At 39.9% G+C, this 17,429-nt stretch overlaps 1 protein-coding gene and 1 long non-coding RNA gene across 13 annotated transcripts in view; one reads left to right on the top strand and one right to left on the bottom strand.

Moving 5' to 3' along the window:
* The window catches only part of BRCC3 (BRCA1/BRCA2-containing complex subunit 3), a 78,114-nt gene that overhangs the window by 25,971 nt on the left and 34,714 nt on the right, over nucleotides 1-17,429 (bottom strand). For 7 of the 10 annotated variants that reach the window (XM_081563676.1, XM_081563672.1, XM_081563675.1 and 4 more), the window contains one exon: nucleotides 10,136-10,210. The exons of the other annotated variants lie outside the window; for them this stretch is intronic. In XM_081563676.1, the coding sequence (XP_081419802.1) occupies nucleotides 10,136-10,210 (75 nt within the window). The remainder of the gene's footprint in view (nucleotides 1-10,135; nucleotides 10,211-17,429) is intronic. 10 annotated transcript variants of the gene reach the window in all.
* Nucleotides 1-17,429, top strand: part of LOC145535285 (uncharacterized) — a 118,579-nt gene that overhangs the window by 71,952 nt on the left and 29,198 nt on the right. The window lies entirely within an intron of this gene.

The raw sequence follows: 17,429 nt of genomic DNA, 5'->3' as shown, positions 1-17,429 counted from the left end.
TTGCTGGCATATTGACTGCAGCACTTTCACAGCATCATCTTTTAGGATTTGAAATAGCTCTATTGGAATTCCATCACCTCCACTCGCTTTGCTCGTAGTGATGCTTCCTAAGGCCCACTTGACTTCACATTCCAGGATGTCTGGCTCTAGGTCAGAGATCACACTATCAGATTATCTCGGTTGTGAAGATCTTTTTTGTATAGTTCCTCTGTGTATTCTTGCCAGCTCTTCTGCATGGCATGGCTCATAGTCTCACTGAGTTACACAAGGCTGTGATCCATGTGATCACTTTGGCAAATTTCCTGTGATTGTGGTTTTCATTGTGTCTGCTGTTTGATGGATAAGCATAAGAGACTTGTGCAAGCTTCCTGATGGGAGGGGCTGGCTGTGGGGAAACCAAGTCTTACTCTGGTGGACAGGACCATATTCACTGAATCTTTAATCCAATTTTCTGCTGATGTGTGGGGCTGTGTTCCTTCCCTGTAGTTTGATCCGAGGCGGCAAATTCCTGGAGTCTGCAGTCTTCATGGTAGTGCTATAGGCTCTATGGTTCAATCCCTGTTTTAAGAAGAGGGAAACCCACTCCAGTATTCTTGCCTGGAGAATCCCACAGACAGAAAAGCCTGGTGGGCTACAGTCCATGGGGTCGCAAAGAGTATGACATGACTAAAGCAATTTAGCACAGCACAAGAGTCTCTGGCAGATATGGGGTGTGACTGTAACATGATTGCATCCGTCCTAACATCTCGTTGTGGTTTCTCCTTTGTCCCTGGATATGGGGTATCTATTTTTTGGTGGATTCCAACATCCTCCTGTCAACGGTTGTTCAGCAGCTAGTTGTGATTTTGGTGCTCTCGAAGGAGAATATGAACTCACATCCATCTACTCGCCATCTTCAGTTGCTTAATTTTCTTAACAAGAAAGCATACGTATCAGTTTAGTTCAGTTCAGTCACTCAGTCGTGTCCAACTCTTTGTGACCCCATAAACCATGGGACGCCTGGCCTCCCTGTCCATCACCAACTCCCAGAGTTTGCCCAAACTTATGTCCATTGAGTCGGTGATTCCATCCAACCATCTCATCCTCTGTTGTCCCCTTCTCCTCATGCCCTCAATCTTTCCCAGCATCAGGGTCTTTTCCAATGATTCAGCTCTTTGCATCAGATGGCCAAAGTGTTGGAGTTTCAGCTTCAGCATCAGTCCTTCCAGTGAACACCCAGGACTGATCTCCTTTAGCATGGACTGGTTGGATCTTCTTGCAGTCCAAGGGACTCTCAAGAGTCTTCTCCAACACCACATTTCAAACATCAATCCTTCGGCACTCAGCTTTCTTATTTAATAGTGAAATACTACTGGAATTTCCACCAGGATGAGAAACAAAGTAAGACTGCCTACTATTTTCCACTGTTATATAAATATAAAGAAGATACTAGGCAATGCAGTAGCACCTAAGATAATCAATCAGACGCACAAGAACTGGAGAAGTAAAACTATTTCTATTTACAGGCGAGACATAATATTTATCTGGAAAGCTCTAGAGAATCAAGTGTAAAATTAACCCAAGGAATGAAAGAATTCAGGAACATAAAAACTGTTAATACAGAAATAATAGCCTTCAAATATACAACTAAAAGAGTCACGATGGGAAAAGCAAACCCATTCAAAATGCAAACAAAAAAATCACATGTGCAACAAAATTTGAGATCTGCTGTGTTAAAACACACAACATCCTTCCCTGTCAGGCTGTTTCCTTAGAGTTTCCCTCCTATTTTCACTTGATTAAGTTCTACTCCACCTTCATGGATTACAGCCCCCCTCGTAGGGAAGGGGCTCACATAACTCAATGAACCTATGAGCCATGCTGTGCAGGGCCACCCAAGATGGACAGATCACAGTGAAGAGTTCTGAAAAAATGTGGTCAACTGGAAAAGGGAATGGCAAACCACTCCAGTAATTTGCCATGAGAACACCATGAATATTATGATAAGGCAAAAAAATATGATGCCGGAAGACAAGCCCCCCATGTCGGAAGGTGTCCAATATGCGATTGGGGAAGAGCAAAGGGCAACTACTAACAGCTACAGAAAGAATAAACAGCTAAAGAAAGCCTTGCTGCTGCTGCTAAGTCACTTCAGTCGTGTCCGACTCTGTGCGACCCCACAGATGGTAGCCCACCAGGCTCCCCCGTTCCTGGGATTATCCAGGCAAGAACACTGGAGTGGGTTGCCATTTCCTTCTCCAATGCATGAAAGTGAAAAGTGAAAGTGAAGTTGCTCAGTCGTGTCCAACTCTTCGTGACCCCATGGACTGCAGCCCACCAGGCTCCTCCATCCATGGGATTTTCCAGGCAAGAGTACTGGAGTGGGCTGCCATTGCCTTCTCCGAAAGAAAGCCGTACTAAACAGCTAAAGAAAGTCTTCCTCTGTTATCAATGCAAAGAAATAGAGGAAAACAACAGAATGGGAAAGACTAGAGATCTCTTCAAGAAAATTAGAGATAGCAAGGGAACATTTCATGCAAAATGAGCTCAATTAAAGACAGAAATGGTATAGACCTAACAGAAGCAGAAGATATTAAGAAAAGGTGGCAAGAATATATAGAAGAACTGTACCCAAAAAAAGCTCTTCACAACCCAGATAATCACAATGGTGTGATTACTCACCTAGAGCCAGACATCCTGGAATGTGAAGTCAAGTGGGCCTTAGGAAGCATCACTACGAGCAAAGTGAGTGGAGGTGATGGAATTCCAGTTGAACTATTTCAGTTCCTAAAAGATGATCCTGCGAAAGTGCTGCAGTCAATATGCCAACAAATTTGGAAAACTCAGCAGTGGCCACAGGACTGGAAAAGGTCAGTTTTCATTCCAATCCCTAAGAAAAGCAATGCCAAAGAATGCTCAAACTACCACACAATTGCACTCATCTCACACGCTAGCAAAGTAATGCTCAAAATTCTCCAAGCCAAGCTTCAGCAATATTTGAACCGTGAACTTCCAGATGTTCAAGCTGGATTTAGAAAAGGCAGAGGACCCAGAGATCAAATTGCCAACATTGGCTAGATCATCGAAAAAGCAAGAGAGTTCCAGGAAAACATCTATTTCTGCTTTATTGACTATGCCAAAACCTTTGACTGTGTGGATCCCAATAAACTGTTGAAAATTCTTCAAGAGATGGGAATACAAGACCACCTGACCTGCCTCTTGAGAAATCTGTTAGATTTCTAACAGTTAGAACTGGGGTTGGAACAACAGACTGGTCCCAACTAGGAAAAGGAGTATGTCAAGGCTGTATATTGTCACTCTGCTTATTTAACTTATATGCAGAATACATCATGAGAAACGCTGGGCTCGAGGAAGCACAAGCTGGAATCAAGATTGCCGGGAGAAATATCAATAACCTCAGATACGCAGATGACACCACCCTTACGGCAGAAAGCGAAGAAGAACTAAAGAGCCTCTTGATGAAAGTGAAAGTGGAGAGTGACAAAGTTGGCTTAAAACTCAACATTCAGAAAACTAAGATCATGGCATCTGGTCCCTTGACTTCACGGCAAATAGATGGGCAAACAGAGAAAACACTGACAGACTTTATTTTGGGGGGATCCAAAATCACTGCAGATGGTGACTGCAGCCATGAAATTAAAAGACGCTTGCTCCTTGGAAGAAAAGTTATGACCAACCTAGACAGCATATTAAAAAGCAGAGACGTCACTTTGCCAACAAAGTTCCATCTAGTCAAGGCTACGGTTTTTCCAGTAGTCATGTATGGATGTAAGACTTGGACTATAAAGAAAGGTGAGTGCAGAAGAATTGATGCTTTTGAACTGTGGTGTTGGAGTAGACTCCTGAGAGTCTCTTGGACTGCAAGGGGATCCAACCAGTCCATCCTAAAGGAGATCAGTCCTGAATGTTCATTGGAAGGACTGATGCTGAAGATGAAACTCCAATTCTTTGGCCACCTGATGCAAAGAGCTGACTCATTTGAAAAGACCCAGATGTTGGAAAAATTGAAGGCAGGAGGAGAAGGGGACAACAGAAGATGAGATGGTTGGATGGCATCACCGACTCTATGCACTTGAGTTTGAGTAAACTCCAGGAGTTGGTGATGGACAGGGAGGCCTGGCGTGCTGCAGTCCATGGGGTGACAAAGAGTCAGACATGACTGAGCAACTGAACTGAACTGAAAGAAAGAATGCAGCTGCCAGGCCAAATCGGAAATGATGCTCAGTTTTGATGAGTCTGGTGGTGAAAGTGAAGGCTGATGCTGTGAAGAATAATACTGCATAGTAACCTGGAACATTAGGTCGATGAATCAAAGTAAATTGGGAGTGGTCAAACAGGAGATGGCAAGAGTGAACTTTGACATTGTAGGAATCAGTGAAGTAGAACGGACAGGAATGGGCTAATTTAATTAAAATGTCCATTATATCTACTTCTGTGGGCAAGAATCCCTTAGAAGAAATGGAGTAGCCCTCACAGTCAGCAAAAGGTCTGAAATACAGTATTCGGGTACAGTCTGGAAAACAACAGAAAGATCCTGCTTCATTCAAAGGCAACCAACACCACAGTAATCCAAGTCTATGTCCCAACAACTAATTCCAAAGAAGCTGAAGTTGAACAGTTCTATGAAGACCTACAAGACCTTATAGAATTAACAGCAGAAAAGATGTCTTTTTCATCATAGAGAATTGGAATGCAAAAGTAGGAAGTCAAGAGATAACCAGGAGTAACAGGTAAGTTTGGCCTTGGAGTATAAAATGGAGCAGGGCAAAGGCTAACAGAGTTTTGCCAAAAGTATGTACTGGTCACAGCAAATACCCTTATCCAAAAACACAAAAGATGACTGTATACATGGACATCACCAGATGGTCAACAGCAAAATCAGATTGATATATTTTTTGCAGATGAAGCTGGAGAAGCTCTACACAGTCAGCAAAAACAAGACTGGAAGCTGACTGTGGTTCAGATCATGAGCTCCTTATTGCAAAATTCAGGCTTAAACTGAAGAAAGCAGAGAAAACCACTAGGCCATACAGATAAACCTAAATCAAATCCCTTATTATACAGTGGAGGTGATGAATAGATTCAATGGATTAGATCTGGTAGAGTGCCTGAAATATGGATGGAGGTTTGTAACACTGTATAGGAGGCAGTGACCAAAACCATCCCTAAGAAAAAGAAATGCAAGAATACAAAATGGTTGTCTTAGGGGGCCTTACAAATAGCTGAGAAAAGCAGGGAAGCGAAAGGCAAAGGAGAAAAGGAAAGATATATCCATCTGAATGAAGAATTCCAAAGGCTATCAAGCATAGATACTAACGCCTTCTTAAGTGATCAATCCAAAGAAATAGAGGAAAACAATAGAATGGGAAAGACTAGACATCTCTTCAACAAAATTAGAGATACCAAGGGAACATTTCATACAAAGATGGACACAATAAAGGACAGAAATGTTATGGACCTAAGAGAAGCAGAAGAGATTAAGAAGAGGTGGCAAGAATACACAGAAGAACTGGACAAAAAAGGTCTTAATGACCTGGATAACCACAATGGTGTGGCGACTAACTTCGAACCAGACATCCTGGAGTGTTAAGTCAAGTGGGCCTTAGGAAGCATTACTATGAACAGAGCTAGTGGAGGCGATGGCATTCCAGCTGAGCTATTTCAAATCCTAAAAGATAATGCTGTTAAAGTGCTGCACTCAATATCCCAGCAAATTTGGAGCACTTAGCAGTGGCCACAGGACTGGAAAAGATCAGTTTTCTTTCTAATCCCAAAGAAGGACAATGCCAAAGAATGTTCAAACTGCCACACAATATCACTCATTTCACATGCTAGCAAGGTCATGCTCAAAAAAATCCTTCAAACTAGGCTTGAACAGCACGTGAACCAAGAACTTCCAGATGTACAAGCTGGATTTAGAAAAGTCAGAGGAACCAGAGAACAAGTTTCCAACATCCATTGGCTCACAGAGAAAAGCAAGGGAGTTCCAGAAAAACATCTATTTCTCCTTCATTGAATTCGTGAAAGTCTTTGACTGAGTGTGTGTGCTTAGTCACTCAGTCGTGTCTGACTCTTTGCAACCCCATTTACTGCAGCCCACCGGGTTCCTCTGTCCATGGGGATTCTCCAGGCAAGAAGACTGGAGTGGGTTGCCATTTCCTTCTCCAAGGGATCTTCCCAACCCAGGGATCAAACCCAGGTCTCCTGCATTTCAGGCAGATTCTTTATCATCTGAGCCTGTATGGATCACAACAAACTGTGGACAATTTTTAAGAGGTAGGAATACCAGATCACCTTACCTGCCTCCTGAGAAACCTGTATGCAGGTCAAGAAGCAACAGTCAGAACCGGACATGGAACAATGAACTGGTTCAAAATTGGGAAAGGAGTATGTCAAGGCTGTATATTGTCACCCTGCTTATTTAACTGCTATGCAGAGTACATCATGCAAAATGCTGGGCTGGATGAAGCACAAACTGCAGTCAAGATTGCTTGGAGAAATATCAACAACCTCAGATATGCAGATGATACCACTCTAATGGTAGGAAGTAAAGAAGAACTAAAGAGCCTCTTGATGAGGGTGAAAGAGGAGAGTGGAAATGCTGGCTTAAAACTCAACATTCAAAAAACAAAGATCATAGCATCCAGTCCCATCACTGCATGGCAAATAGATGGGGAAACAATGGAAACAGTGGCTGACTTTATTTTCTTGGGCTCCAAAATCACTGCAGATGGTGACTGCAGCCACGAAATTGAAAGACTCCTTGGGCTTCTTGGAAGAAAAGCTATGGCAAACCTAGACAGCATATTAAAAAGCAGAGACATCACTTTGACAACAACAGTCTGTACTATCAGACCTATGGTTTTTCCAGTAGTCATGTATGGATGTGAGGGTTGGACCATAAGGAAGACTGAGTGCCAAAGAATTCATGCTTTCTAACTGTGGTGCTGGAGAAAACTCTGTGAGTCCCTTGGTCTGTGAGCAGATGAAACCAGTCAATCCTAAAGGAAATGAACCTTGAATATTCATTGGAAGGACTGATGCTGAGGCTTATGCTTCAATACCATGGCCACCTGATGCAAAGAGCAGACTCACTGGAAAAGTCCCTAATGCTGGTAAACATTGAAAGCAGGAGAAGGGGGTGACAGAGGATGAAATGGTTGGATGGCATCACCAAGTTAAATGTTCATGAGTTTGAGCAGACTCCAGTAGTTGGTTAAGGACAGGGAAGTTTGGCGTGCTGCAGTCCATGGGGTCGCAAAGAGTTGGACAGGACTTACCAACTGAATAACAACATCATACTTAATGGCGAAACACTGATTTCTCCAAAGATCAAGAAGAAGGCTACCATGACTGCTCTCACTGTCTTTAAACTGTATTCAGCAGTTTATTAGAGCTTCCACTGAATGCAATCAGGTGAGAAAAAAAAGATTGGAAAGAAAGAAGCAAAACTTCCTTTAATCACAGATGATTATCTATGTATTAATAAGCAATCCAACAGACTCCTCAGAAAAAGTTACTAAAATTAACAAGTGAATGTAGCAAAGTTGTAGGATACAATCAATATACAAAAATCAAATGTATTTTGTATGGCAGCAAAGAACAGTAGGAAATGAAATTAAAACAATATGATAAAAACATGTAATATGTGGGGATAAGACTGACAAAAGATATGCAAGACCTGTACACTGAAAACAACAATAAATTGTTGAAGAGAATTCATGACCTAAATAAATGGAGACATATACCATGTTCGTGGACTGGAAAACTCAGTATCTTTAAGATATCAATTCTCTTCAAAATGATCAACAGAGTCAATATCATCCCAATTAAAAAAATCCCAGCAGGCTATTTTAGAAAACAGCCTGGTAATTTCTGAAAAAGTTAAATATATACCTACCATATGCTTCAGCCAGCCTGCTCCTAGGTATTTCACAAGGGAAGAGCCAGTATATGTCCATACAAAGATTTGCACACTGATGTTCAAAGCAGCTTTGCTGCTTCTATTTGTAATAGACAAAAAATGCAAGCAACTCAAATGTCTGTCAACAGGTGAATGGATAAAAAACTGTGGTGTTAGCGGTATGATTTAGTACTGTTCTATAATGAAAATAATGAACTATTGATACATGCTATAACATGGATGAATTTCAAATTAATTCTGTTGTTTGAAAGGAAACAAACAGTACATATTCTATGTGTGTGTGTGCATGCTCAGTCACTATGTCCAACTCTGTGATCCCATGGACTGTAGCCTGCCAGACTCCTCTGTTTATGGGATTTCACAGGGAAGAATACTAGAGTGGGTTGCCATTTCCTCCTCCAGGGGATCTTCTTGACCTAGGGATCAAACCCACGGCTCCTGCATCTCCTGCATTGCAGGTGGATTCTCTGCTGCTGAGCCTCTACATATATGCATAGTTCTAGAAAATGCAGAGTAATCTTTAGTGACAGAAAGCCAGAGTTTCCTGGGGCTGGGGGAGGGACATTAAATGGCAAGAGGGAGGAATTACAAAGGGGCATAAAGAAAACTTGAAGGGTGGTGGATGTGTTCATCATCTTGATTGTGGTGATGGTATGTATGGGTGTATATATGTCAAAACTTATCAAATTGTATACTTTAAACATGTGTAGTTTATGTCAATGATACCGCAATAAAACTGCTTAAAAATAAAAGGAACCAGGGTTCCTTGGAGAAATGCTAAATCCAGGATTGAATGCAGGAAAAGGAGGAGATGAAGCCGCAACATCTTCTTGTGTTAGAATATCAGGTAATACTCAGAGAATGGTGGGAACATGTCAAGAGAACATTGGAGGGGCTTCCAATGGCCAATTCTGAAACAATGTGTGTCTCAAAATAGCTAATGACAATAATGGGTTAAAACCTATTAGTAAAATAAAAATCCAGGTGTCCACACTAACGTAAATAAATAAACAAATAGCAAGAAGGACAAGCCCTTCCCTGCAGTAGAATGCTAACTAGTAAATGTAGGTAGAATGATGGAATTAGACCATTGCCTTTGATGACCATTTTAGTAATAAATAATTAGGAAAGACTCATTTAATGAATGCTAAAACTCACCACAAGATACTTACTAATTTCAATGGCAAAAATTTACAGTGGAAAACCTCACAGACATTTCATTAAGCATGTGCAAAGCTGCAGTAACATACCATGTGCCTCCTAAAACAAATCCTAAAACAAATCACTAAGAACACAATATCACTTTTGTGGTGTTACTGCCAAAATTGCATAATCTCCATCTAATTATGATAAAACACAAACAAATCCAAAACAAAGGACATTTTCTCAAAATAACTGGCCTGTATTCTTATTTTCAAATGGATCAGGAAAAATAATGCATTGGTATAAAGAAAAAAGATAATGGAAATATGATAAAATTCTGACATTTGAGGGATCTGGGTAAAAGGTACACAGGAATCCTTTGTACTAGTCTTGCAACTTTCTGTAAACCTGCAATTATTTCAAAACGATGTTGTAAAACATGAAGAATAATGAATAAAAAAAATGAAAACAGTAAGGACAATTTCTAAAACTGAAAAAAAAACAAAACAGGTAACAGAAAACTCCATCAGAGTAACAAACAGAAGGAAAGGTAAAAAGAATTAAGCAGGATGTATGACAAAAACAATGCAGAAAGAATAATGGTAGTCATACTGCCACATATATCAGCAATGATAATAAATGAATGCACTGCATTCACCTAATAATAGACAGATGTTCTGATTGCTTAAAAGCAAATAACTCAAGATCTTGCTACATTCTGTTTACAAGAGACATACCCAAAGCAAAATAACTGAGGAAGGTTGAGAATAAAGGGATGGGGGAAAAAAAAGTTATAACAGGAAAGGATACTGACAAGAACTGCAACATGCAAACAAACAGGGAGTGGCAGAGAGTGCTGGCTGCACCAATTCAAATTTCCTTGGTAACAGAAGGCCAATTTTCAGCCAGGACAGAGGTATCTTGACAGGCCTCCCTAGGAGATCAGGCGTGGGGACCTGCCTAAATTCTTCCAAGGAGATGAAAATGGAATTGTTTTCTGGGGCTGTCTGGGAGGGTCACTTATTAGCAACTGGCAGACCTGGGCCCGGATCCTTTTTGTCCTCCTACCTTTCCTCCTCCTTCTGTCCCTCAATGGAGATGTGCTGGCTGGAGCTCCAGAAGTCTCGGGGACCACGAGGGGACCTTAGGATGGAAATCATACACCATCTTGGTGAAGCAGAAGGTAGGAGTCTGATAATACTGCAGAGTCCTGGAACACCTATCTGCAGACTTCTTCTACCCAAGAAAGAATCTTTCTTCTTTAATTTTATTTATTATTTTTCCTAATATATATATAGTTGAACCTCATCCTAAGAGATTCAACTATTACTGTATAACAGCTACAGTAATCGAATAATAATATTCTTTACAAAGAAAGCATTCAAGGCATATTTAAATATATGCATAAATAGATGGGAAAAAGAGAGATACTTCATAGTTTAAGAAGAAAAAATATAAAAAGTTATGAACCTTTATACATTCTTTATGCATTAACAATACAGCTTCAGAATACATAAAGTTAGTGTGTTAGTCACTTCAGTCGTGTTCAACTCTTTGCGACCCCGTGGACTGTAGCCCGCCAGGCTCCTCTGTCCATGGAATTCTTCAGGCCAGAATACTGGAGTGGGTAGCCATTCCCTTCTCCAAGTGATCTTCCCCAGCCAGGGATCAAAGCCGGGTCTCCTGCCTTGCAGGCAGATTCTTTACCAGCTGAGCCATGAGGGAAGCCCACATAAAGCTAACCGTGATTAAACTATAGGAAGTAAACAAATTTAGTTACAATGGGAGGTTTATATACATCTCTATCAATGAGGAAGGATATAATAAGGATCTGTATAACAGTGACAGTAATCAGAACACTATGGTACTGGCATAAGAAACAGACAGTAGACCAACGGAACAGAATAAAGTACAGGAATAAAGCGAAGTCGCTCAGTCGTGTCTGATTCTTCTGCGACCCCATGGACTGTAGCCCACCAGGCTCCTCCATCCATGGAATTTTCTAGGCAAGAGTACTGGAGTGGGTGGCCATTGCCTTCTCCAGGGGATCTTCCCGACCCAGGGATTGAACCCAGGTCTCCCGCATTGTGGGCAGACGCTTTATCATCTGAGCCACCAGGGAATCCCAAGTACAGGAATAAAGTCACACATACACAGTCATACAAGGCTATAAGGGACTTGGACTCGAGATAATACACATATCTTTCAATTCATATGAAAAAGTTACGAAAGTTGACCATGTCTTAAGTCAGGCAACAACCTTTTCATGGACAGGCCAAATAGTAAATTTTTTAAGCTGTGTGGGCCCCAAGGTCTCTGTTACAACCATTCAGCTTTCCAGTTGTTAACTGGAAACTAGTCATCAGTTCAGTTGCTCAGTTGTGTCTGACTCTTCGCGACACCATGGACCACAGCACACAACTAGTCATAGGTAGGAAACAAATGGGCATGGCTATATTCCAAGATAACTTGATTTCCGAAATAGGCACCAGGCCCATGTGGCCTACAAGTTGTATTTTGTGGATCGCTATTCTAGGTAACAAAGGAAATACCAAAAAACTTCCATAAAGCTGATATCACATGGGTGACAGTTACCATTATGTAGTGTTAAAAATTAACATAAGAAGAAAAAATATCCCCTCAAACTCCAGTGCAGATCTACACACCTGGAAATTTTTAAATATATTTCTAAATAACTCTCGAGTTGAAGAGAAAATAAAACCATAAGACAAAATAAGTTAGAAGTTTAAAAACCTCATTGGAACTACTATATAACAAAACCTATGTAATGGAGCTAAGTGAGGAGAAAAATTTATGGCCTTAAATGTATTTATCTGAAAACAAGGGAGACAGAAAATAAACTTAGTTTTTACCTCAAAAATTTAGAATAAGGATAAAAATAGGAAGAACAACACAACAATAATAAAACATCCAGAAAATAAAATGAAGAAATTACTAAACCCATGGCTGATTCATGTCAATATATGGCAAAAACTATTACAATATTGTAAAGTAATTAGCCCCCAACTAAAATAAATAAATTTATTAAAAAAAATAAATACATAAAAAAATAAAGTAAAAAAAAAAAAACAGATTTTTTTTTAAAAGAAAATAAAGAAATTGAGTTGATCAAGAGAACCTAATGCTGGTCCTTCGAAAAGACCAACAAAATATATAAGCCTCTGCAAACAATAACAAGAAAAAAGCAAGTAAACAGCATTAGCAATGGAAAAGGGGACATATGTAAAAGAAAGACCACACAATCCTTCACCTAAGAATTTTTTACTGAATGGCTACTGTGTGGCAGGCCCTGACATAGGCCCCACAGTCAGATAGACAACAGTCTAGTGGAGAGACCATAAATAATGAATGAAAAATTAAATTACTTGGCTCAGACAGTAAAGAAATCACCCACAATGCAGAAGATCCGGGTTCCATCCCTGGGTTGGGAAGATCCCCTGGAGGAGGGCATGGCAACCCACTCCAGTGTTCTGGCCTGGAGAATCCCGTGGACAGAGGAGCCTGGCGGGCTACAGTCCATGAAAGAGTCAGACACGACTTAGCAACTAAGCACAGCACAGCACAGTGATAAATGCTACAAAGAAAATGAAACATTTAAAAAATAAATGTTTTTATCAAACATTTATTTAATAAAAATAAACAAAAATAAAATATTTTTAAATAAAAATATTTTAAAAATATGTATATTTCCTCAAGTCAAGAAAATGGAAAAGTTAGATGAAATGGACAATTTTCGAGGAAATATAAATTACCATATTTGACTCAGAGAAAACCTGTGAGGGGAAAAAAAACAAAAAGATTTAAATAGTGAGGAAGGGCTTCGCTGGTGGCTCAGCAGTAAAGAATCCACCTGCCAATGCAGGATACACAGGTTCAATCTCTGATTTGGGAAGATCCCACATAGGGTTAGTCACTTGGTCATGTCCAACTCTTTGTGAGCCCACGGACTATGGCCCACCAGGTTCCTCTGTCTATGGGATTTTCCAGGCCAGAATACTGAGTGGGTTGCCATTCCCTCCTCCAGAGGATCTTCCCGACCCACCAGGGATTGAACCTGAGTCTCCTGCATCACAGGCAGATTCTTTACTGTTTGAGCCACAGGGAAGACCTTGAAATCGACAGTCACCCCCCTCAAGATGCCATGTGCCACGGAGCAACTAAGCCTGCATGCCACAACTATCGAGCCTTGTGCTCTAGAGCCCATGAGCTGAAATTGCTGAGCCCAGGTCTTGCAAATACTGAAGCCTGAGAGCCTAGAACCTCTGCTCTGCAACGAGAGAAGCCATGCACACTGCATTCAGAGAGTAGCCCCTGCCTGCTGCAACGAGAGAAAGCTCAATCCCCAGTGCAGCCAAAAATAACTAAATATAATTTAAATAGCGAGGGAAAAATCTACACCCTCAGAAGGGATGAGGTGATTTAATAAAGAGAAATTCCAGTCTGATGTAGCCTGTCCCAGCACATACAACTATTACAATGATAAAATAAAATATAGCTAAGGTATAGTTGGGACTTCCTGTGTGGCTCAAGCTAGTAAAGAATCGACCTGCAATGCAGGAGACCTGGGTTCAATCCCTGGGTTGGGAAGATCTGCTGGAGAAGGGAACGGCTACCCAGTATTCTGGCCTGGAGAATTCCATGGACTATACAGTCCATGGGGTCACAAAGAGTCAGACATGACTGAGTGACTTTCACTTTCACTTTCAAAGTATAGCTAAGAGAAGAATTCTCTTAAACAGATAATGAATATCTGTTGAAAATCTACAGCAAAGTATCACACTTACTGGTAAATTATTAAAACCTGTTTCCCTGAACACGAGAATAAACAAGGCTACCTAACAGTATCCCTGAAAGCCCTGGCAAATTTAGTAAGGCAATAAAAATAAATAAAAGGCATATAGATAAGGAAGAAAGAAATTGTGATTATTTACAAATGATCTGATTGTGTGTATAGAAAATTATTTAAAAAAGGCTTCCCAGGTGGTGCCAGTGGTAAAGAAGCTGCCTGCCAATGCAGAAGATGGAAGAGACTTAGGTTCAATCCCTGGGTGGGGAAGATCCCCTGGAGAAGGAAAAGGCAACCCACTCCAGTATTCTTGCCTGGGAAATCCCATGGACAGAGGAGCCTGGCAGGCTACAGTCCGTGGGGTTGCAAAGAGACACGACTAAGTGTCTGAGCACACACACACATCCAATTAAAAATGGACAAAGGACTTGGACAGAAATCTCCAGACATACAAATGTCCAACAGGTATAAGGTAATTGATTTATCTATTCATCAGGGAATGTAAATGAAAACTACAATGAGATATCACCTCACATCTGTTAGGATGACTAATATTAAAAAAGGTAAGTGTTGGCAACGAGTTGGAGAAATTGGAATAAACCCTTGTGCGCCGTTGTTGGGAAAAACAGTATGGAGGTTTCTCAAAAAAATAACAACAGAGCTACCATATGATCCAGCAATTCCACTCCTGGGCATATATACAAAAGAAGTGAAACCAGGATCTCAGAGATATGTTCACCCTCACGATCACTGCAGCATTACTCACAATAAACAAGATATGGAGACAACCCAAGTTTTATCTAGATGAATGGATAAAACTGTCATATGCATACATATTATAAAATGTAATATACGTGTGTGTGTGTGTGTGTGTGTGTGTGTGTGTACACACACAAAGGAATATCATTCAGTATTAAAAAACAAGGAAATCTTACAATTTGCAACAACATGGATGAACCTGGAGGACATTATACCAAATTGAACAGGCCACCACAGAAAGCCAGATACTTCATGATTCCACTTATATAAGGAATCTAAGATAGTCTAAGTAGAGCATACAATACTGGTTGCCAGTGGATGTGGGTAGGGGAAATAGGCATAGTTATTCAGTGTATATACAGTATTGTGGATTTCAAATTTTGTTGAGGGTAGCTCTCATGTCTCCTCACCATGAAAATAAAATTAAATGAAACAAAACAAAAACAACAGAAGGAAACTTCAGAAGTGTTGGATATGTCTATTCCTTGACTGTGCTGGTATTTAATTCATATTTCAGGCTTCCCAGGTGGCTCAGTGGTAAAGAATCCACCTGCGAATGCCAGAGACACAAGAGACACGGGTTCAATCCCTGGGTTGGGAAGATCCCCTGGAGAAGAAAATGGCAACCCACTCCAGTATTCTTGCCTGGGAAATCGTATGGACAGAGGAGCCTTGCAGGCTGTGTAGTCCATGGGGTTGCAAAGAGTCAGACACAACTGAGCAACTGAGTACACATTTACCTCATAACAGCCATCTACTGTCAACTTGTTTACTTTTTTTTCCATGATGGAGATTTAAAGTTTAACTTTGCTAAAGGCATTATTTTTTTAAAAATGTACTTGGTTCTCAACCAAATGTAATTTTAACTAACACAATCTAATAAATTGTTACCACATGTTATGGATCTGAATAAAAACATCCTGATTATTTGGCTTTAATTTTGGGGTTAGGAACATAGGGCTTAATCTGTTTGGGGGATGTGAACACAGAGTTTAATTCAAGGACTATATATGTGCATAACGAAAGTCACTCAGTCATATTTGACCCTTTGTGACCCCGTGGACTGTAGTCCATGGAATCCTCCAGCCTGGAATACTGGAGTGGGTAGCTGTTCCCTTCTCCAGGGGCTCTTCCTAACCCAGAGATCAAACCTAAGTCTCCCACATTGCAGGCAGATTCTTTACTAGCTGAGCCACCAGGGAAGCCCACCTATGTGTATAAGACAGATGCTGTTCATATAATAATAAAATGCTAGAACTAAAAAAAAAAAGAAAAAAAAAGTTTTCAACTTTACGAGTGACCAACAAAATGCAAAATAAAGCCACTGTGCAATACTCTACCAGAATGGCAAAAATGAACAAGACAGACGTTACTGAGTATTAGCAGGGATGTGCAGGAAGCAACTCGCCAACATTGGTGTTAGGAGTGAAAAGCAATGAAGACACTTTGGGAAAACTGCTACATTATCTACTAAAGCTGAATATATACATATGCATTCCACTCCTAGATATGTACCCAACAGAAATATCTAACAAATGTACATCTCTTCACAACAAGAATATTCATAGCAGTGTAATTTGTAAAAGCCTTTTAAAACCTGAAATTATCTCTCAATAAAAGAATGAATAAACAAAGTATGGTATATTTAGACAGTGGCATACTTTACAGCAATGAGAATTACTAAACTGTTGCTTCATGTAACCACATGGATGAACCTCACAAATGTAATACTGATTGACAGAAACTAGACCCCAAAGGGTACATACTGTATGGCTCTATTTACATATGGTTCCAAAATAGGTGAAAGTAACCTATAGTGTTAAGACATCAAGATAGCAGAAAATCAAGATTCCACTCAAAGCATCTGGCTATACAGCCATATTCTTAATTATTATGCTATGCAGTCTTTCCAAACAAGAGAAAAAAATCCAACTTATTTTATAACCTAATAATCCTGATACCAAAACCAGGTAAGAGAAGTCCAAGACAAGAACACTGCAGACTAATATGACATATGAACACAGATATAACAATCTTAAACCAAACATTAGCAACTAGAATCTACTTTGTTAAAAGAACAATAGATCATGGCAAAGTAGGGTTTATCTCAGGAATGTAACAACAGTTTACTGTTTTAAAAGCTTTCAATGTAAATCATTACCTTTACTAACTTTAAAGGGAAACAACCACATTGTCAACTCAGGAAATGACAAACAGGCATTTGATAAAACTCGAGACAATTGTGATTAAAAATTCTCAGTAAACTAGAATTAGAAACTTCCTTAACTTAATAAAGGAATAGAGGGTGTCTACCACATACTCATAACAAACTCATACTTAATGGTGGAACATCAGAAGTATTCCCATTAAAGTCAGAAAGAATGTTATTTGCCACCTAACTCTGCTATTCAAATCTATAGGTCCATAATATAGGTTCTAAATGCATAACATAGGTTCTTATGAAATAAGAAGAAAATACATAAAACTATTATCTATCATCATGAAGAAAAGAAAGGTCTTTCAAAGAAAAGCAAAAAGCATAAGTAAAATGAAGGATAACAGTGATTCATTGTTTTAAAGCTTTCGCCTGATACATGACACAATAAATGAAGTCAGCCTGGGAGTAAATATATGCAACATATGTGACAGAGCAAAAGATGAAATTTCTAAAACATATAAAGAAATCATGCAAATCAGCAGGGAGAAAAAAAAACAAATAACTCTATATAGAAAAGCAAAGAATATGAATGGGCAACTCAGAACTGCCAAACAGGAGATGGACACTCTCACTAAAAC

Source organism: Giraffa tippelskirchi, chromosome X (assembly GCF_054371585.1).
Source record: "Giraffa tippelskirchi isolate mGirTip1 chromosome X, T2T-mGirTip1v1.2.pri, whole genome shotgun sequence".
Taxonomy (NCBI): domain Eukaryota; kingdom Metazoa; phylum Chordata; class Mammalia; order Artiodactyla; family Giraffidae; genus Giraffa; species Giraffa tippelskirchi.
Note: the sequence above shows the minus strand (reverse complement) of the source record. Positions and strands in the feature narration are given on the sequence as shown.